The following is a 22461-nucleotide window of genomic DNA, read 5'->3' as shown; positions in this document are numbered from 1 at the left end:
TAGGGTTTCCCTGTGTAGTCCTGGCTGCTCTGGAACTTACTCTGTAGACCAGGTTGGCCTTAAACTCAGGAGATCCATCTGCCTCTACCTCCCGTGTGCTGGATTAAAGGTGTGCACCACCTCCTGCTTCAAAATAGAGAAAGTGAGGTCCCAAGAGATCACAGCTTTTTCCTGGGACCACAGGTTGTTGTTGTTAACCCAGAAATGGTTAGAGGGGAGATTGACATGCATTCAGCTGGCTGGCTGCTTCACCAAAAAAAGAAAAAAAACAAATGCAACAGCAACTCCATGAGAGTAGAATGCACATCATACACATAACTTCATGACACGTTTCAGCCCTGGGTCTACCCAATCACTGAGAAAAGTCTATTGAACTTCCACAGACCCGGTCTGGGAGTGCTTCTAAGTAAGCCCCTCGGTTAGCACAGGCCAGAAGAATCTGGAGAAGACCTGAGAAACAACTGGAGAATGCTGTCACTGCCTGGGAGTGAATCACTCTGCATTAATGGGGCGGGGACACAGGACGACACCCAGCCCTGTGAGAGGCAGGGAGAAACTGAGGTAGGGAGCAGGAAGGAGCCAGTACAGGGCTGCAACCTCTAGACCACACACGAGAGGCTCTGCCAAGTGACTGGGAAACTGTGGAGCCCCTTCTGGGGGCGTTGGCACGGGCTCCCCTTCCCCCACGGGTGATTTTATAGTGGAAAAGTTATATCCAGCTCATGGTCACAGAGCACAGGGTGAGCCTGCTGCGTGTGCCTCCATCATGGAGGAAGGACTACAGGACCGTTCAGGGCCAAGTGCTGTGTCTGAACAAAGCATGAGGCTGCAGGGGATGAGCCTGCACTGTACGAAGAAGAAGCTGGGCTTCAGAGTTTCCAGGACCCTGCAGATACTGCAGCAGCTCTTGTTCTAGAGCTCCCGGGTTCAGGGGCTCAATGGTTTCTGCTCCCGGCCCTCTAGACTGCAGATGGCCCATGTGGGATGGATGACCCAGCTTCTGTAAGTAAGGAATCTGGTGACTTTGAGCTCTGGTCCTTGAAGTTCCCTTGCTGCTACAGTAGATTAATGCTATTAAGACTCAGCAGGAAAATACACTAAACAGCAAAAATCAAAACTTTGGAGGAAGAAGGGAGAAGGCAGTTGAAAGCTCTGCTTGAAATTTCAGGGCATTCTCTCCAGCTCAAGGCATTTCCCCCAAAGGGATCATTTCTTTTCACTCTATCACCCAAGACACTTGATAAGGAGATGGGAAATGAGAACAACCCAAGAGATGGTCCCCAAAGGAAGTAGGGGTATGGGGACTCCATAGTCAAGTAAGGACACAAAGGCACACACACAGGCATGCACACACACACACACACACACACACACACACACACACACACACACACACGAGCTCACTGTCCCTCAAGAGGTTGCTTTCCTGAAGACTTGGAGTGGACTCAATATGGAACATCTTCCCAAGACCCACAAAGTCAAGCTTCCCCATGTTGCCTCATCTTCACAAGTCCTGCTGAAAGCTGGCCTTGAAAGGACTTGCAAACTGGTCTCAGCTGGAAGAATGACAGAAAACAATGTGCTCATACCAGTAGGGCTAGGGAAACCTAAAATCCTCAGCTTGGGAAATGACAGTATGACTTACTGAGGCACATGACGGTGAATTGAGATGGAAAGCGGCCAAAGAGTTAAGCATGGCCACTTGTGCCGAGCTCTGAGCAGCAGAAAATGACACAAAAAGCTTCTCCTCAGGTCCTGAGTGTCACTTCACACATAAATACTTTCTGGTTTTGGTGGTGTTGTTTTTTCATGTAAGGTTTCTCTATGTGGCCCCGGCTGCCCTGGAACTCACTCCGTAGACTAGGTTGGCCTCACACTCACGGAGATGGCCCTGCCTCTGCCTCCCAAGCGCTGGAATTAAAGGTGTATACCACCACCACCTGGCACATACAAACATTTTTGAAAATTGGTGTTAACTATAGTTTAAGAAAATACTATGCCAAGCAGGCAGTGGGTGACGCACACCTTTAATCCCAGCACTCAGGAGGCAGAGACAGGCAGATAACTTTGAGTTTGAGGCCAGCCTGGTTCACAGAAGTGAGTTCCAAACAGCCAGGCTACACAAAGAAACCCTTTCTTAGGGGAAAAAAATGAAATGAAAACACCAGGCTGGAGATGGGCCAGAGGTTAAGAGCACCAGCAGCTCTACCAGATGTCCTAAGTTCAATTTGCAGTGCCCACATGGTGGCTCACAGCCATTTATAGTAGGATCTGATGCCTTCTTCTGGCATAAAGTCCTACATGCAGATAAATAAATAAATAATAAATACATAAAAGGTTTTGGGGGGGTTTGTTTGGTTTGGTGCTTTTGTTTGGTGGTGGTGGTGGTTGTTGTTGTTCAGACATGGTTTCTTTTGTGTAACAGACCTGGCTTTCCTGGAACTCACTCTGTAGACCAGGCTAGGCTGGCCTTGAACTCACAGAGATCTGCCTGTCTCTGCCTCCCAAGTGCTGGGATTAAAGGTGTGTGCCACCACCCAGTATAAGTAAAACTCAAGAAGGAAGGAAGGAAGGAGGGAGGGAGGGAGGGAAGGGAGGGAGGGAGGGAGGCAGGGAGGGAGGGAGGAAGGAAGGAAGGGGAAAGGAGAACACATGTGGATCCTATGTAACAGCCCTGCAGCTTAGAAACTGCCTGTGTTGCCATCAACCAGGACCACTTTGTGTCAACTCCCAACCTGATTGGCTTATCTGTGTGTCATTCAAGCTGAGAACTGAGTTACACATGCACAGTACTTCAGCCAGCTCAGGTACAGTTCCCTATCCCCAGTTACCCTACCTTACTGGAACTGGGCTCTCCTGACCCACTCTGTGTGAGCTCAGCATTGGGGAATGGATGAGCGTGAAGATATTCACACAGCTACACATGAAATTTGAAAATCTCCATCTGACTTAGCTCCAGGATGCCATGGCATGGCGAATGAGTGACTGGAGAGGGCTAGGGTGCTGAGAGAAGAGGGGTGGGTGAGCCCGGAGACAGTCCTGAGAGCCACGCCACAGTTGCCGTTTCTCTTCCTGCTCTCCCTTTCTCTTTGGGTTGGGCTTGTTTTGACTGTACGTGCACAGACACTGCTGTCGCCTGGCTGGAGGCTCCTGTGACTAAGGAACACATGCATGTCTGCGTATGCACGTATAAAGGAACTGACCTTGCGAAGATCAATTTAGAGACGTTGCCATAATTTAGTGAATTAGAATTAAAGAGGGGAAGGGTCTAGGAAGTTTTTAGCATCGGTGTTCATTAACTGTCACGAAATTGCACACATTTGTCAGATGTCATGTAATATTTCAATGCATTATATATTTTGCCATGTTCACATCAAGATAGCATTATCTATCTGTCACAAGGTGTTTGAGTAAGGGAGGGAAAGAAGGAGGGAGGGAGGGAGGAAGGAAATCTGAAAACATCTTACTCAACAAACTCCATGCCTTGAGTTTTCAATTTTTCAAGACTCCAGGAGGGGGCATAGCTGAAGAGGTGGGAGGGACCAGGCTTGTGCTTACTTCACACACACACACACACACTCACACACACACTCACACACGCGCACACTCACTCACACACACACTCACTCTCGCACACACGCACTCACTCTCACTCTCACACACACTCACTCTCACACACACTCACTCACACACACACTCACTCTCACACACACTCTCACACACTCACTCTCACACATGCACACTCACACACGCACTCACACACTCATACACTCTCACACTCACGCGTGCACACTCACACACGCACTCACACACTCACACGCGTTCACACTCACACATGCACTCTCACACACTCACACACTCACTCTCTCACACTCTCACACACACTCACTCTCACACATGCACACTCACTCACACACGCACTCACACACTCATACACTCTCACACATGCTCTCACACACACTCACTCTCACATGCACACTCACTCACACACGCACTCACACTCATACACTCTCACACACACACTCACACACACGCACTCACACACTCACGCGCGTTCACTCACACACGCACACTCTCACACTCTCTCACACTCTCACACACACACACTCTCACACACGCACTCACACACTCACACGTGTGTGCACTCACTCACACATTCACACACACACTCTCACACACTCACACACACTCACTCTCACACTCACATACCTTGACAAAACCAGGACTGAAATGTGGACTTAAGTAAGCCTTTCTGTTAAGGAGGCAAGGAAGAGTTAAGAGCTCAGGAGAGGGAGAAGAGGAAGGGATTCTGAAAGGGGAGAAGTCCCGAGAGCTGCTTAGACATTGCAAGAGGTTTTTGCCTGCTGCTGCTGCTGCTGGTGGCACCTGCTTTTAATGTCAGCATTACAGGGGCAGAGGCAGGTGAATCTCGGTGAGTTCAAGGCCAGTCTGGTCTACAGAGGAAGTTCCAGGCAAGCCAGGATTGTTATACAGTGGAATTCCATCTCAAAACAAATGGAGAGGAAAAACAAGCAAACAAACAAGAGATCTTTATTTGCACATGAATTTGATGATGACAATCCCTCACACCCATCCCAACCACACCTTATGTCCACTTCTGCCTGCACACACTGGAGGACTGAGACAGGGAGATGAGAAAGGCCTGAAAAGGGGGGGGGGGGGGATGAAGAGGACAGTAGGGAAAGGCAGGAGGCAGAGGAAAGAGAAAGTGCAGAGAGGGAGGGAAGGGAGGGGAGGAGAGGAGGGAGAGGGAAGGGAAAGGAGGGGAGAGAAGGGAGGAAGAAAGGGTTAGGGTTAGGGTTAGGGTTAGGGTTAGGGTTAGGGTTAGGGTTAGGGTTAGGGTTATAAAGCTGTGGATTCCTTCCAGACTAATGTGGTTTGATCAAGCCAGGCCCCCTGAAACAGAGTTCCTGATGATCCAACATTCAAAACAGCTTGAACAAGGCAGCCAGGCAGACTACTGCCATCTTCTCAGGATCCCCCATGACAGCGCCCCCTGTCAGCAGGAAGTAGTTTGGAAAGAACGACCCCAAATTCCCAAATATTGTTTATAAATGTTTGTTTTCATTTAAATGGATTTGGTTATAAATGGTTAATGATCACAGCCAATTCTTTTTAAAGGTAAAAAGGGAATTATGGTATAGATATGAATACTTTGTTTTGGAATGGATTTTCATTTATTGATACAATTTAAGGTCAATTTTGTGATGTATATATTTCTCCTTTTGTTTAGGTATTGTGTTTATATAGTTCATTCAGAAAAATATTGTATAATGTACTGCAGATTATAGATAATTACCTATGATAGTCAAAACTTAGAGTTAAGTTAGTTAGGTTTTCAAGATACACAGAGATGTATTTGAGATAAATAGGCATTCTTCAAACCTTTCAAAGACCTACAGAATATGGCATTTAAAGTGGTTTAGGGTTTTCGTGACAGTGAGACATAATTGCTCTTGGCAATACCACCTGCACCAGAAAGGAAGATGGACATCGAAAAAATGCATTATGAAGTTTGCCTCCAATATGGCAAGGCTAGCCATTTGGACAAGATACTGCTCTTGTCTGGACTGTTTGACTTTGTGCTATATAAACTGGACATGCACGGCCCACAGAAAAGTGACTGCTGATTCAAGATGGACATTGCTACAGAGATCCTGCTTCATGGAAGAGTCTGCGAGACAGTATGCAGGACACAGACAAAAGTGACTGACAAACTGCCAATACAAGAAGACAGTTTAAAGTTTCCTGCGTTGCTGAAGAGTCTGCCAGACACACTATGGCCTATGGGCTGAAGATGGAAGATTACAGAAGAACTTCGGGTGACCAGGCAATGAGATGTCTCTGTCATTTGTAGAGTTTATATACTATCCTTCTGTGGTCTTTGAAGGAGTTGAAGACAGATAGTAATGGTTATAGTTTTCATTAGTTAGGATTAAAGATAAGTTACTTAGACTTTAGACACACAAAGTTAGAATAGATGATGAAATATTTTCTTCAAATCTTGCTATATGTTAATGGACTAAATATTGTTAACTGTGATTCTTACTTGATAACTGTTGTATAATATATTTTGCTATGTTAAGGTTAAAACCCTTCTTTTTATTTAGACAGAAAAGAGGAGATGATGGGAGAGGTCATTCTGTATGTTTCTCATACTGGTTAATAATAAAGCACTGTTGGCCAATAGGAAAGGAAGATAGGAGGGACTAGGAGACAAGGAGGAAATAGGAAGTAGTAAAGAGGAGTCAAGATGGAGAGTCTGGAGAGAGCCGGACACCAGCCGCCTCTGCGGTAAGAGAAGGCCATGTGAAAATACATAGATCAGCAGAAATGGGTTAATAATTAAGGCAGAGCTAGCCAATAAGAAAGTAGTAACTGGTCAACAGTATAATATCAAATACAGAGTCTCTGTGTGTTATTTGGGGCTGGAGCGGCAGCGGGACCAGACCGGGCAGCGGCAGGCGGAAAAACCCGTACTCGTTACAGGGAAGGGGGAGGGAGGGAAGGGGAGGAGGGGGAAGGAGGGGAAAGAAGGGGAGGGGAGGGAGGAGAGGGGGAAGAAGGGAGAGGGAAGGGAAGAGAGAAAGGGTGAGGGAAGGGAAGGAAGGGGAGGGGAGAGAAGGGAGGAGGAGAGGGAAAGGGGAGGGAGGGGAAGGGAGGGGAGGGAGAAGAGGGCAGAAATAGCAGCCAAAGGCTGAGACCTGGCCATCCAATGGTCAACAGCACAGACAGACACCAGTCTGCATAAATCTCTCTAACACCACCTTAACTCTGGTCAAAATCGCTGCCAGCCTCAGAGACTTGGAGTTTGTGGCAGGTACTGGAGAGCAGCTCAAAGCTCCCAGCTGTGGGGAAAGAAGCCACAGGAACCAGACCTGCTAGGGACTTTTTCAAGCCAGGAGTTTCCAACTCCCAGATGGCAGGAAGTTGAACGCTACTGGAAATCTTCCTTAGACTGCTGGGTTGAAAACTGCCCCTATGCCACCTCTTAGAGCCTCAGAGTCACTGTCCCCAAGGCTCTCAGGCTTTCCCCAGCTCCTTCCCTACATGGCCTCACAGGGACTTCCCTAATGAAATCGTTGCATGCTTAATCTCACCTAGGCGTCTGGTTCCTGGTGTGTCAGTAATAAAACACATGTGGGTAAGATGCAACAAACACGCCTTGGGTGTCACCTGTCACTTCCAGTCTGTCTGCAGGAGTTACTTTGTAAGTCAGTCTTACTATGGCCCCCTTTTTCTAGTAAAATGTCCACAAAGGCAGGAATGGATAGATGGTCCTGGGTGGGTATTTAGGAACACACACACACACCAGTTAGCATCAAAAATTAAGAAGAAAAGAAATCCTCAGAGTTTAAAAGTAAAACAATTATACCCCTGGGGCTAGAAGATGGTTCTGCAGATAGGAGCACTGGCTGCTCTTCCAGAGGGCCTGGGTTCAATCCCCAGCACTCACATGGCAGCTCACAATGTCCATTAACTCCAATTCCGAAGGGTTCAACGCCCTCTTATGGCCATCTCAGACACTGCACACACCACATAGACATACTAACAGGCAAGATAGGCATAATACACACACAATAAAAACGAAAGCTTTTTAAAAATTATAATCCCACCAGGCAGTGATAGGGCATGTCTCTGATCCCAGCACTTCGGAGGCAGAAGCAGGCAGATCTCTGAGAAAGAACAAAGAAACCTGAATCCACAGAGGCAAAAGCTGGGAAAGTGACGGCAACGCCCTGACACAGAGAGAAGCCTGCCCTCTGCCGTCCTACCTTTTTGTTTAAGATCTCTTTATGTATGTGAGTGTTTTTATCTGCATGTATGTACATATGCGATCATGTATGTGCCCAGTGCCCCAGGAGGTCGGAAGAGGACTTTTGGGTTCTCTAGAACTGGAGTTACAGGTGGTTGTGAGTCGCCAGCCATGTGGGCGCTGGTAACTGAACCTGGGTCCACTGCACAGCATGGAGCTCTGAACCGCTGAGCCAGCTATCTCTCCAGGCCCTGCCTTCAACATCTCCTTTGAAATCCTAACTAATGTGATGACGAAAAGGAAGGTTTAAATGTTTGCCTGTCAATGGTGGCACACGCCTTTAATTCTAGTACTCGGAAGGTAGAGGCAGGTGAATCTCTTTGAGTTCAAGATCAGTGTGGTCTGGCTGGAGAGATGGCTCATCAGTTAAGAGCACTGGCTGCTCTTCCAGGGGTCCTGAGTTCAAGTTCTAGCAACTACATGGTGGCTCATAACCATCTGTAATGAGATCTGGCACCCTCTACTGGCATCCAAGGATTACAGTGTATACATAATAAATAAATAAATAAATAAATAAATAAATAAATAAATAAATAAATAAAATGACTGCAGGGTGGCCAGGGATACACAGTGAAGCCCTTCCTTGGGGGGTAAGGGTGGGGGGGATTCCAAATACTGGGAACTAGGGTGGGAAAGCCATTATTTGCATACAATATGGTAACAATAGATCATTTGAAGCTTAGTAAGAGAAAGAGGGAATAAGGAGATGTGTAAATAAATAGCTCTAGCAGTATGTGTCAACATTGTTCTGTACAGGTAAATTCAGAGTCTGAAATAAGAATAATTTTTTTAAAAAAAAAAGTAGAAGCCAAACATGGAGTTGCATGTCATAAGTCCCAGTACTAGGAGGTAAAGGCAGGCAGGTTTCTGAGTTCGAGGCCAACCTGATCTATAGAACCAGGGCAGCCAGGGCTATACAGAAAAACCCTGTCTCAATAAATAAATAAATTAGAACACTGAGAAGAGAGGGAGAAACATCATTTGCGACAATATGACATTACATCTAGAAAACAGCAAAGAACCACTGATATCTATTACAGATAACACCATAATGAGGTGCCTAGATTTAAAAAAAAAAAAAAAGCATTTAAAAGTGAATCATGAGAATAATCTAATAAAAAATGCAAAACCTATGTTAAGAATATATTTTAATGATGATACTAAGGAACATTAAAGACTATTTAAATAGACAGATCAAGCATACTCAGCTGTTGGTGGATAACTTGCCTAGCAAGTACTAGGCCATGAATTTAATTACCAGCATACAGGATTTGGGTGAGGGATCCATTCTTATGTAAAAGCCGTATTGGTGGCAAATGCCTTTAATCCCAGCACTCAGGAGGCAGAAGCAGGCACCTCTGTGAGTTCAAGTCCAGCCTGGTCTACAGAGCTAGTTCCAGGACAGGCTCCAAAGCAATACAGAGAAGCCCTGTCTCAAAAAACAAAAATAAAACATTCTTATGTGAATATGCCATTTAAAGAAACACATCCATTTATTTGTTTGTTTGTTTGTAAGAGAGATGTGTGCTTGCCAAGGCACACATGTGGGTACTGAGGACAACACGCATGTAAGCCATCTTTCTCCTTCACCATGTAAGTCTGTAGGATCAGACTCAGCAGCAAGCTCCTTTACCCACTAAGTCATCCTGCCAGCTCAGAATATACAGCATTAATAAGATAGTTTGCCAGTGCTGGTGCTCAAGTCTTTAATCCAAGCACTAGGGAGGCAGAGACAGACCTGTCTGTGAGTTTGAGGCCAGCCTGGTCTACAGAATGAGGTCCAGGGTTACACAGAGAAATTCCATCTTGAAACACACAGAGAGAGAGGGGGGGGGAAGGAAAGGAAAGAAAGGAGGGAGGGGGAAGGAGAGAGAAGATAGGAAGGAAGGAAGGAAGGAAGGAAGGAAGGAAGGAAGGAAAGGAAAGGGCTGGAGACATGACACAGTGGTTAAGAGCACATGTTGCTCTTTCCAGGGACCTGAGTTCAATTCCCAGCACCTAAACCAGGTAGCTTACAACTGCTTGTAACCCTAGCTCCAGAGGGAATCTGGCTTTTGTGGATATTTGCAATCATGAGCACATAGTCCCCTCCCCCCATACACATAATTAAAATAATTTTTTAAAATCTTAAAAAGAAAAAAAAAAAACAAATCAAAAAGATGAATTTGGCCATGTAAGAATTTTAAATCTCTAGGAACAAAACCATAGCACAGTCCAAAGACAATATCTCAACCACATACAAAAGAAAAGACCATGGCCATTCAAGCTCTTGCCTCCCCAGTGCTGGGATGAGAGGTGTGCATCACCACAGCCAGCGATGAAGGTATTTTCTTAAGAGTCCCTCTTCCCAGATGACCCTGGCTGGTGTCAAGTTGACAAAACACCAAACAACACACCGGGCACGGGGGACAGAGTATGCCTGTAACCCTAGTATTCAGGAGACTGAGGCAGGGGATTGCCAGCAGTTTAAGAGCAGTCTGGGCTACAAAGTGAAGACTAATAAATAGAGCAAGACCTGTCTCAAAAATACCTCCTCCAACAACAACAACAACAAATTTAATACAACCTTTAATTTAATCACAGGGCCCTGGAAATTTATCTTTGAAAACTGACTTCATTTGAGACAGCATTTTTTTTTTCCAAGACAGTGTTTCTCTTGGAGGCTGTCCTGGAACTAGCTCTGTAGACCAGGCTGGACTTGAACTCACAGAGAATCACCTGCCTCTGCCTCCCGAGTACTAGGATTAGAGGCATGCACCACCAACACCCAGCTTAAAACAGCATGATTTTCTTAAAAGATTTTTATTTTTACATGTACTTAGTGTGTGCATGTGCTTACACTAGATCAAGCACAAGTGTATTGCTCAGTGTGTGCGTTGGTGTGGAGGTCAAAGGGCAATCTGTGGGACAAGCTCCCTGTGCACATGGTTTCCTGAGACTACACTTGGGCCAACAGGCTTCATGATAAACACCCTTAACCCCCGAGCCATCTGGAAGACCTGTAACCCTACTTTTTAGGTAGGTAAAACACTGAGGTATTTCCTAACCACTAATATGCCAAGAGGTGGGGGGTTGGGGTGGGTGGATGGAAGCCTGAGGAAGCTGGGAAATGAAAAGGCAGTGACACCCCTCTTCATGGGAGAGAATGCCAACCCAAGGACTGTCTTTTTCTGCACCTGTCTCCATCTTCTTGTCTGCTAATTGTCTGAAGAATGGAAGATAGACATGAAATGGCTGCCTTTCTAAGATGCTTTTTAGCCTTCTAATGACATCCTTGAACCTTAAATTAGCAGCCCGTGTCGTTTGAGGCCCCAGCACCTAGAAGGTGCGTGCTGGCTGTGTGTCTGGCTTCTCCTCACTCAGCTCACTAGTGAGATGGGCATCTGGGGCTTCTCCTCACTCAGCTCACTAATGAGATGGACATCTGGGGTGAACCCTCAGAGTGTGGTGCTTCTCCTCAGCTTAACTGTCAGCTCTCTGCTAGCAGACAGGGTCCCATCTTTCCCTGCAGTGCTGATCTGAGTCATGGTGTTCAATGACAAAAGAATTAGGACCCGTTCTCATTGCTTGTCCCCACAGAGATAGAGGCTCAACACCACTGAGCAAACCGTGTTTGCTCGCTGTAAGGTCTCTATAAACTGAACTCTCTATAAATGAGATTCCAAAATAACAGATAAACAAATACAAAGCCAGCCTGGCAGTGGTGGCACATGCCTTTGACCCCAGCACTTGGGAGTCAGAGGCAAACAGCTCTCTATGAGTTCAAAGCCAGCCTGGTCTACAGATCAAGTTCCAGGACAGCCCGGGTTACCCTGTCTCCAAAAAAAAAAAGTATATAACAGGACTCTTGTGTCTTAAATAAGATTTCCAATACAACATCCAAGGGCCAAAGAATATATACTTCAGAGGGTTTTTAACCCTTCAGGTCAATAATGGAGGAGATTTTAATTCTGGCCTAAATGAATGACAGCTGTGTACCCTGACATGAAATAATACGACTGTGCTTGGTGTAAAACCGCAGCTGCTATTCTTTTTTTCTTTTAATACTTGTTAGTTTATCTGCATCGGTGCTTTGTCTGCGTGTGAGTCTGGGTGAGGGGGTCAGAAACACTGGAACTGGAGATGCAGACAGTTGTGAGCTTCCGGGGCCTCTGGAAGAACAGCCAGTGCTCCTTAACTGCTGAGCCATCTCTCCAGCCCCAATGGCTGGTATTCGTACTCTTACGTTATGTAATATTTCTTCTGAACTCCAAGCTGTGGTCTTGGCCCTATTTCCTGACTACGAGTCCTGCATTATGTTATTAAAGGGGGACACGGGGGAAAGGGGGGGAAGGGAGAAGGAGGAGCGGAGGAAGGGATGAAGAGGAGAGAAGGAAAGGGGGAGGAGAGGCAGAGGAAGGACGGGAGTGGGGCAAAGGGGAGGATGAGGAAGAAGGGAGGAGGGAAAGATGGGAGGGAGGAGCAGACCATGCCTCTCCCCTTCATTCCCAGGCCCATCACTCCCCCCCCCCCACGGGCCTAGTGGAACCACTTCTGGGCCCTGTCAGTGAAGAAGGTCTCAGGGTCCCTGCCAACACTTAATCTGATTCCCGGAGCCCTTATCTCCAGCCCTGGGAGGCTGTGCAGGGCAGGAACCCTCTAGTGAAGCCGCCTAGTTGCCCTTCGTGATTCAGTGACCTCACCATGCTCCCTGCTGGAGGCCTTAACTCATTTGGGATCTTTATCAGACCATTTTTTTGATTCTGCAATGCCAGGAGGGACTCAGGAAGAGCAGCCAGGCCAGCAGCCTGCCATCTCTGGATCCTAGGAGCGGGTCCAGACCTCTTTGGAGGGAAGAAGTAGACTCCAGACATTGGAGAGGCAAATTATCCTCGGAGAGTACTTCATTCAACTCCATTTTGCAGGTGGAAAAGAAAAAACGTTAAGGACAAGAGAATAGCTAATCTTATGTTAATTATCTTACTGGCAATGCAGGAAAGGGATAAATGTTACTTTGTTGCTGGCTACTTTGAAAAGATACATTGGAGAAGTACAGACAGCAGCTCTTTTACGGGTTCACTGAACTGGGATAAGTGTGGGAAGGAAGGCCCCTGTGAACTCAAAGGAGGACACTCAGAACCGGAGCCAGCATTTCACAGACTCACCACCACACAGTACCTACACCTACTTCCTTCAAAGAGTAAGAGTCGAGTTTTTCCAGACCACTCCAGACTTAGTCTCATGTGTACAATCCCAACACACCACACAGAAGGTCCGGGCACCAAACTTTGCTTATGAAACTTTCAGCCTCAAATCCTTAACTTGGTTACTCACATGATCAACGTGGAGCCTAGGATTTGTTCCATTTTAGGATTCTAGGTTTCAAGTTAAAATCAACCCAGTTCCCCAGAAATAATTGATTCCACGCGACTCACCTGCTTGGGCTCTGAAGTGCCTGCCTGTCTGCTGAACAAACAGACCACTCCACCCTTGCTAAAACAGCTTCCTCCTGCCCATGCATGCTTTATCCCTTCCATTCCCCTTTCCTCTCTCCAACTGATCTTGGCTGATGGGAAGTGGGGGCCCAACATCAGAGTAAGCTAGCTGCTAGCCTAGCACGGGGGATGCCCTGGGCTCCATTCTTGAGTCACAAAACAAACAAATAAACAAATGAGAGACATAAATAAATGAAAATACCAAAAAACAAAAAACTGAACAGCTATGAGCCCAGGCTTTTCACATAGAAGTGGGTCCTTGGGTATTTATAGAGGCCAAAACTGTTATATTTTCCTTTCCTGCCCTGAGTGCAAGTGAAATCAGACTACAGCAAAGTGCTGCCTGCCAAGGTCACACCAAGGTCACCTCCACCCGAGTACATGACAAAGTAAAATCGGCTGCTTCTCATGAATGCCCTGCTCAAAGACACCATCCTTCTCTACTGCCCAGACTTTCCTAACAGTATACTCTGAAAGCCCCTGAATCTCACCAGCTTTGCCCAGACTTCCCGTGAAGTTCTCAAGACCCGGTGGCTCTCCTAGGAGTAATTCAGAATGTATCACTTTCAGCAAACAATATCGCTGCTACTCACCAACACCCAAGTTAAAATATTTCTCCTTTCCCAGTACAGTTGGGATGGGGCAGGATAAAGATTCCCTAGGATAATTTCTTGTTTTGGTTGTGCTTAGCCTTTATAACCCTGTGTAGCTGGCCATTTACTGGTCAGAAGACTGTAGCAGTGACTGGAGAGATGGCTCAGCAGTCAAGAGCTCTGGCTTCTCCCAAAGGACCAGGTTCAATTCCCACAATCCACAAGGTGGCTCACAACTGTCTGTAATTCCAGTTGCCGAGAATCCCATGCTACCTTCCGGCCTCTGCTGGCACCAGACAAGCAAATGGTCCACAGCCACACATGTAGGAAAAAAAAAAAAAAAAGAAAAAGAAAACGTATTTTTGTTTGTTTGTTTCTTTCTTTCTTTGCTTTTTCAAGACAGGGTTTTTCTGTGGCTTTGAAGGCTGTCCTGGAACTCTCTCTATAGACCAGGCTAATCTCGAACTCACAGAGATCTGCTTGCCTCTTCCTCCCAAGTGCTGGGAATAAAAGGCGTGCACCACCAACGCCTGGCTAAAAACATAACCATAAATACAAACATGTGTATTGTGTTGTTGTTATTGATATATAAACAGCGGAGTGTGATGGAACACGCCTTTGATCCCAGCACTCAAGGAAGCAAAGGCGGGTGGATCTGGAGTTCTGGCAGCTGGGGCTACACAGAGAAACACTGTCTTAAAAAACAAACAAACAAACAAAACTTATGGTGGAACTGGGAACTGCACTCTGTTTGCCTGGCACAAGGGGAATGCTGGGCTTGACCTCCCAAGACTTCAGAAAGGAAAAGAAACACAACAGCATAAATTATACCTTGCTAGCAATGGATAAATAAATAAAATCGATGCAAGGGGGTTGGACCTGTCTAAGAGATGGCACTGTACAGGCAGGTAGCTGGGAGGTCAGTGGGGATCTGGAGGTCAAAAGGAATGCTGTTGAAGGATTCCCAAGTATGAGTTGCTGTGAGTAAGAAACCAACTACCAATAGTCCTCTTGGGCCAAAGAAAATTCCTATTTCAGCCTGCCGCTGCTCGCTGAGGAATTCTTCCTGGGCAGCTTTGCCAAGCTGATGTGGCTCCAGTTTCGGAAAAGGCCTAGATAGACAGTCCCTGGGTACCACCACCTGAGAGGCCAGAGACTGTGAGGGCTCCCCAACATGGGTGGCAGAGACTAATTAATTCCTCCCCCAACCAGGGTTAAAGTAATCCCATTTGGATTGATTAGACGGGGCAACGTCTGGCCCTTGGACCAAGGTAACAAGGATTGCCTGCCCGGGCTTTGTAAAGCAATGCAGCAAAATTGAAAATGTGAGTGAGCAAACATCTACAGTAGGATTCAAGTTACCCTCATGTGCAACAGTCAGTTCTCAACAGATAATAGAGGAGGGATAATAAATGAAGAGATATCAGGCATACAGATCACAAAGAAAAGGAGAGAGAGAAGAAAAACATGTTTGTTCAGACAAGTGGAGAAGCAAGGACAGAGAAAAGAAATACTATCCAGCCAAAACATTCATTAAACAACCAGAAATGCTTTACCAGGCATGCTGACTCAAGCCTTTAATTCCAGCACTCCGGAGACAGAGGCAGGCAGATCTGAGTTCAAGGCCAGCCTGGCCTACAGAATGAGTTCCAGGTCAGCCAGGACTACACAGAAAAACTGTCTTGAAGAAAAACAAAACAAAACAAAAAAAAAAAAAAAAAATCAGACATACACACTTGATGTCCAAGTACTCCAGGGGCAGAAAGATCAGGAGTTAGTTTAAGTTCATCCTTGGCTAGTGAGTTTAAGGCTAGCCTGAGCTATGGGAGACTTTTGTTTCAAAAAAACAAGGAGGAAAGGGAAGGAAAGGGGGGATGGGGCTAGACCAGAATCATGACAGGGAACTGGAGCAACTGCCTGACTTATCTAAGAATGCTTTCAAAGTAAATTTAACAATTCACCCTAAAGTACACTTGCTTGTCTACACCTTCAACCTTGCTTGTCTACACCTTCAACCTTGCATCTCAGAGTTCTAGGGGGTCAGTCAGTTACTGTGGTTTAAACGCTACTTTCCCAAATTGTTCTTTCAACTTTCAAACACTAATGAATACTACCTTAGTGCAATGGTGTTCACTGCTAATTCCAACACCAAACCAGAGCCTGAGGCAGTTGACTTCAAGTTGAGGCTAGCCTGGTCTACATAGTGAGGCTTTGTCATCTAGGACTCATTTTCAGGTCCTTCTTAAGGGGCCCTGGGCCCATTTAGGCAGCCTGAACTTTGTGGTCAGTTTCCGACACTGTCTTACTGTCGTACTAAAATTTCCAAGAGCCTTGAAAGAAAACCTATAGCGTCCTTCTGGGCTCAGTTGTTTCAGCAGGAACCAATATCACACTAGAACTCTTTACCTTACCTCAGAGCTGGAAAAATAGAACATGAATTCTTAAAAAAGAAGGCAATCCTCAGGAAGAGCTACAATGCAACACTAGCGAGGGGCGGACAGGCTTCTTACCCAAGTGGACCTAGGACCTAGGAGGAAAGCTGGAAAGACTTCAATTCAAGCAGGTCTTTAGCAGCTCTGTAAACAGGCGAGCTGTCAAGATGACCCGGTACACACTCTTCCCTAAGCCACAGTTTAGCAACACAATGAAAGCAAACTACCCCGAGAGGAGGTCTAGGAATTCTTGCATCCGGTTAGGTTAAAATCATATCAGCAACAGCTGGAGTGGTAGCCTAAGGTAGAATAGGAGGTGGCTTCCTTTCACTCAGGCGTTGGCTAGCATCTAAAGTTCCAGGGCATTTATTGTGTAAAGTGGCCATTGAAAGGATTAGCCCCATAATTAACTCAAAGCCTGGGCCATCAGGAGAAACAATGGGACACCTCTAAGGGCTGGGGGCTATCTGTGGTTTACCAGTTGCCTCAGGTGGGTCATTTGTCTGCTTGTTTGAGCGATCAGATTGGTTAAGGAAGGAAGGATAGCAAGAATTCCTATGTGGAATACTATTATTAAGCACAAATATAATTTATCCCCAAATTTATTTTAGACTATATTTTGGTAGTTACCCAACATTTTGGTGTGTGTGTTTTCTGTAAATCAATCTTGCCTGAGGGCCAATTCACTCGATGGGTGATGTGTGTGACTGTTTCCTTCTAGATGCATTTGACCAATCCAAGCGCTCCAATGGGTGCAGTTTGCAGAGGTTGAATGAGAGCGAGGGGAAGACAATGCAGTCTCCGGGGTAGGCTAATGTGATAGATCTGAGCACTACAAGAGTGTGGTAGGCTAAATCCAGAGTTGGGAGAGAAGCAAGTCTAGAGCAAAAACGGCTTGTATTCAGTCCCGCTGCTTCAGCTCTCACCCGGGGCTCTTCCGCTGTGTGTACATCCATTCGCTCTGTAAAAGCTAATGTGCAGGACTCGACCCTCGGGAGTAAACCCACGGGTGCTAAGACTCAGGGCTGTCGGCTGGCACTTCACCACCACTCACTGGCTTTGGCTGCTGTATTCAAGCACACAACCGTGTTACTACTCAGCGTTCAGGTGTCTGAATCAACAGAGAACTGATTGCATTGATTTGCTAGTTGCTGTTATCTCTGTCTTTCACCCACTTCCTATGTACGCATGCTCACCACAAGGCCTTTGCCTGGGAACCTTCTACTCCAGGTATCTTCAGGGCTTGACCCCTCATTTCCTCCAGGTCCTGCTTCACAGGTTGACTCTATGTGAAACAACCTTCACCCCTCCTCCCTGCGAGGCTTTCAGCGAGTCTGTGCTCACCTCATGTATTATGTTTTTTTCTCAATTATTTGACCTTGTTCTCCTAATATATGCTAAACACGTAAGCACCAGTGAACCTCAAAGCCTAAATCACAACGTTCAATATATAGGTCCCTCAAGATATAATTGAGGTGAAAAGATAAATCTATATTTGTACCGGTATAGCCTCCGCTATAGTGATAAGTTTTGGACAATTTTTTACCTCAAAAGGTATTTAATATTATCAAATGAGTATACAAAATAAAGAAAATTTTAATTAAATATGTTTAGTCAACTCCTTAATCGAAAAGTCACAAAATGACTATACTTGTAGCAGGAAAATAGAGATGGATAGGGAAAAACTGATACTAATAAGGATGAGTTATGCTCTGTCTTGAAAATTCAAAATAATAGTAATAAATAAGTAATAATTCATTAGTTGCACTGAATTTTTAATTGCTTTTAAAAAATTATTGTAACTTTTAGGCATTTTCCAGGCGGTGCTGTCATAATAAGTGAACATCCATTTTTGGCTTACGCTCTGTTGTAGTATAAACCCTTAAGGATATGGCCTGTTTCGTACATCTTTGTTTCCTCCCATAATGCTTTCAAATACACTGCAGGCAGCATGCTACTAGAAACCATGTTCATATACTTATGAAAATACCTACATAGAGTCGATTATTACATATGCACATGTGTGTGTGTGTCTTCTTCATGTTTTGTACAGTTTGGTAGTAAAATTAAAAAGTTCCTTTCTCTTTTGGTTTTTGTTTTGTTTTGAGACAGGGTTTCTCTATGTAGCCCTGGTTGTCCTGGAACTCGATCTGTAGATCAGGCTGGCCTCGAACTCACAAAGGCACACCTGCTACCACTTCTGGGAAGAGTTTCTTAGCCAAACAGAGAGCCTTTCCTACAAACATACTTGTTGACAAAGATCACCTACTCTCATAAAAGTTTAACATGGGAGAGCAGAACATTTTAAAACACACACAGAGTCAAAATGTCCTCTCTTCCCCCACCCCTTTTTTTTTTTCTTTAATGAGCAATGACATCAGCACCATAGAACATTCAAGGCAGAACGTTTCAACCTAAAAAGTCACCAGTGAAAAGATGACTCTGGGCCTGTGAGATGGCTCAGGGGTGAAGGCGCTAGCTGCCATGTGTGACACCTAGAAACCACATGGAAGAAAAGAACTAATGCTTGCAAGTGGTGTGCTTCAATAACTGCACACTCACACACACACACACAGACACACTCACACAGAGACACACAGACACACTCACACACAGATGAAATAAATATGTAAGTAAACAGTGGTACAAATAATAAAAAGATCCATCTTCAGGGCAAACTTTCTAACTAGAAAACCTTCCCAATGCAATCTAAAAAGATTACCTACATCCCACTGGGATTTGGAATTAAATCTCTGCAAGTTTGCTCTGGGAGAGTGTTTCCAGAAAACACGGGCAGGCCTCCTATCAGCTGACGATTTACCAGGAAATCCTGCAAGCTCCAGCTCAGGGCCTCTCCCTTGCTCAGGTGACCAGCAGTGTCAACTAGCTAGTCAGGCACTTTCTCTTAGACTCTTAACCCCATCAAATGCCTCACCAGCCTGCAGGGGCAGGGAGAATATTAGTAATTAGGAAAGTGAATCTTGTGTTGGGCATGGTGGTACTGGCCTTTTATCCCAGCATTTGGGAGGCAGAGACAAGGTATTTGTGTTTGAAGCCAGCCTGGTCTACAAAGAAAGCTAGTTCCAGGACAACCAGGACTACACAGAAATCCCTGTCTCACAACAAAAGAAAGAAAGAGAGAAAAAGAAAGGAAGGAAAGAAAGGAGAGAGACAAGACTTCCACCATCTGAGCAGAGAAAGCAAAGAAAGGACTGTGGTCTCCTTACCATATGGTTAGTTAGTTTTCCCAGAATGCAATCCTAGGAACCACTAAATATAAGACGCTTCCATTAAATGCTCGTGTAAGTCTTGATAGACATTAGCCATAAAAAAACTAGGTAATACATACTCATTAAACCAGATTGTTAGTACTGAGTACTTAAGACTCAATAGTGAATAAATTATCCCTATTGGTGTTAAGTATAACTTGGGGAAAATAAATACTCATCCACTTTTCAATCTTAATTCGTTTTACTTAATGTAGTGCTACAAAACTAAACAGTCAAGCTAAATGTTAATTGCGCGATTAAAGTAAACGTGCGGCCGTTTTGTTTTACAAACTCAAAACAAAAACAAAATAACCCTAAAACCTAAACGTTGTGATTGCCTTGGATTTGGGTTATATAGTTTGACTCCTTCCGCTAACCAGAGAGATGAAGTGGCCGGGGAGATGTGGGTGCTGGCTGGTGTCTCCTACAATCAACCTCTTTCCCATCCCTGTCCCTCTGGCCGAGTTTCTCACTTTAGTCCTTCGATTCCGGAATGGACTAGACAGTTAAATCTTAAAGGGTGGCGGCCATAGTAGGTTTCCAATATGACAGCAGGCGTCCTGGATGGGCCAGACCCTCAGGAGGCTGTCCCTTCCCCTCCATCCATCCCAACTGGGGTCAGTCAGGCTTTCCCGCTCCGCCCTCCTCGCTTCCAGGTCCCTCGACTTGAGCTGGTGCTGTGCACTTCTCCGTGGAGACTCTCAGGAAGGTTCCATTGGAATGACCACCCCAGCAGAGTAAAGTTACCAGGGTCAGGAAAAGGGCGGCCTCTGGGCACTTCCAATAGGACGCAGCCAGTTCCCGGCCTGAGACGCCCGGGGAGGAGGGGGAAGGAAGTGTCGCCACCAAATGGAAGGAGGGCAGCAGGACCCACCTCCTGCTCCCTCCCGCGCCCGCCCTCGGCCCCACCTCCCCCGGCTCGCACAAAGCCGTCCCCAAGGCGGGGACCGTGACGGACCAGGCCCGGCGCCCCGCGCCTCACGCCGCAGCTCCCCGCCGGTCTAAAGCAGAGGTCCAGGACGCCCAGTGTCTGGGGTCACTGCGCCCCACAGTCCCCTCCTTCCCATAGATAGCTTCGGTGAAGGCCGATCGAGCCCCACGCCCGAGGTGGCGGCCTCCGAGCCGCGGGCCGCGCACGAGCCTGCAACGTCGGGGCGAAGGAGACTGGCCCAAGTGTGGGTTACCCTTCGTACCTGGCTTCTAAATCAGTCCCCCCCATTCCCCAGACGCCCTGCCCCGCACCTGCGTGAGGTGATCGGACAATGCGCGGGCGGCGGGAGGGAGCGGGCGCACCCACGGGCCCCTCCATTGCGGCCTGCCCGCGCCTCGCTCCCGTCGGGGCCCACGCGGGAGCGCACACGCACCCCGGGCCGCCCCAGTGGGGAAGATGGCCGTGTCTGCTGCAGTCGCATAAAAGCCCTTTGTTGAGCGCACACAAAAGCGGCCCAGACCGCTTCTCCAGCAGGCCCTTTGGCCTAATCGAAGGCGGTCGGCTAAACTTCCAAACGGCCCAGGAAGTCAAAGGCTGGGGAGCACCTCCACACAAGGGGGTAACAACAGGCCTCCCGCCACCGTCTACCAAAATCTCAATCAGTGCCCAAGGGTTCATCTGGTTAGGGCAGTGGGAGCTGAGGTCACTCGTCGGGGAGGAAGCAGAGAAAGCCCACGTTTACTAGCAAAGCCAAAAAGGGTTATTAAACATTCATGTTCAATGTAGGGTTTTCTCCGCTAAATCCGGGTAGAAATATAATCCGACTGGGTCTGGGTCCGCCAAAAATAAAAAAGTGAAAAGAAAGACTAAAAAATTTATAAAAAACCAACAAGAGCAACTTTAAAAAAAAACAAAAAACACAACACACCAGTTGCCATCAGCCCAAAGTGGCAGCGGCAGCAGCCGCCGGCGCGTGCGATCCACTTACTTGTCCGACTCTTGTGACATGTTTGATCCAATGAACTCGCTCCCCTTTTCCTGGAGCCTCAGCCTCTGGTGAAACTGGACTTTCAAGTCTGTGCAGGTGAAGGTGTGTGAGAGCGCCCGAGATGGCAGAACAAGAGCTACAGGTAAGTCTGCTTTCGTCCCCCCTCACCACTCTCGCTCGCCTGCTCGCTCGCGCCCTCACCTAGCCGGAAAGGTGGGATGGGGGGGGGTGCCCTCACATGGGGCCCTCGCTCGGAGGCGGCCCGGCGGCGCGGAGTCCTCCCGGATCGTGGCAATGGGCAGACACAGAGCGCAAAGTGGCGGACTTGGGCGGCCACAGGTAACTTTCTCGCAAGGCGCTGAATTCTTTCACTAAAGGGTACAAGCCCGAGGGCCGAGCTGCGCGGTGATTGGCTGCGGAGCTCCCTCAGGTGAGCTGCCATTGGCAGAGGCGAGCTCAGGTAAGGCCCTTCTCCAAGTGCAGGTAACTCACTGCGAAGTTTCCCTGAGTGGAGAGGTGGCACGCTGGCCACTCTGCGGGGAGTGCTTCTCCCTCCTTTCGCCTTCCTTCCCTGACTAGGGGCTGGGGTCGAGGTGATGGGAGAGCAGGAGCGGGGAGCACCACCTGCAAACACTGGGTGTTGTGGGTCAAACCGAAGGACGATCGAGGGCTGAACCCAGAAACCAACGAGGCACCCGGAACCAAATGGGCAGTGCACCACCTGCCACTTGACACCGGCTGGAAGAGAGCTATGTGACCGGCAGAAGAGTCAGGGACTAGAGTTACGTTATGCTAAGAGTGGGAAAGAAACAGCTTGCCGGGCCTGTTGCGTAATTGCATTTTTAACATTCTTATCCACAACACACTCTTCTCGCGCCCTGATGCCTAGAAGATGATAGCAGGTCGTTTTTCAGTTTTCGAATAGTCAAGCAACCTT

General features: G+C 46.9%; 1 protein-coding gene across 4 annotated transcripts in view; it reads right to left on the bottom strand.

Moving 5' to 3' along the window:
• The window catches only part of Grhl2 (grainyhead like transcription factor 2), a 115356-nt gene extending 93422 nt beyond the window's left edge, over nucleotides 1-21934 (bottom strand). For 2 of the 4 annotated variants that reach the window (XM_051202743.1, XM_051202744.1), the window contains exon 1: nucleotides 21525-21934. In XM_051202743.1, coding sequence (XP_051058700.1) covers nucleotides 21525-21544 — 20 coding nt within the window. In that variant the 5' untranslated portion in view covers nucleotides 21545-21934. Of the gene's footprint in view, nucleotides 1-21464; nucleotides 21486-21524 lie in introns of those variants that run through there. The other 2 variants (XM_051202745.1, XM_051202746.1) reach the window with 2 other exon arrangements.
• Between the last annotated feature and the right edge of the window lie 527 nt (nucleotides 21935-22461).

This window comes from Phodopus roborovskii, unplaced genomic scaffold (genome assembly GCF_943737965.1).
Source record: "Phodopus roborovskii unplaced genomic scaffold, PHOROB, whole genome shotgun sequence".
In the NCBI taxonomy this organism is placed as follows: Eukaryota; Metazoa; Chordata; class Mammalia; order Rodentia; family Cricetidae; genus Phodopus; species Phodopus roborovskii.
The sequence above is the reverse complement of the archived record's forward strand: the minus strand, read 5'-3'. Positions and strand labels throughout refer to the sequence as shown.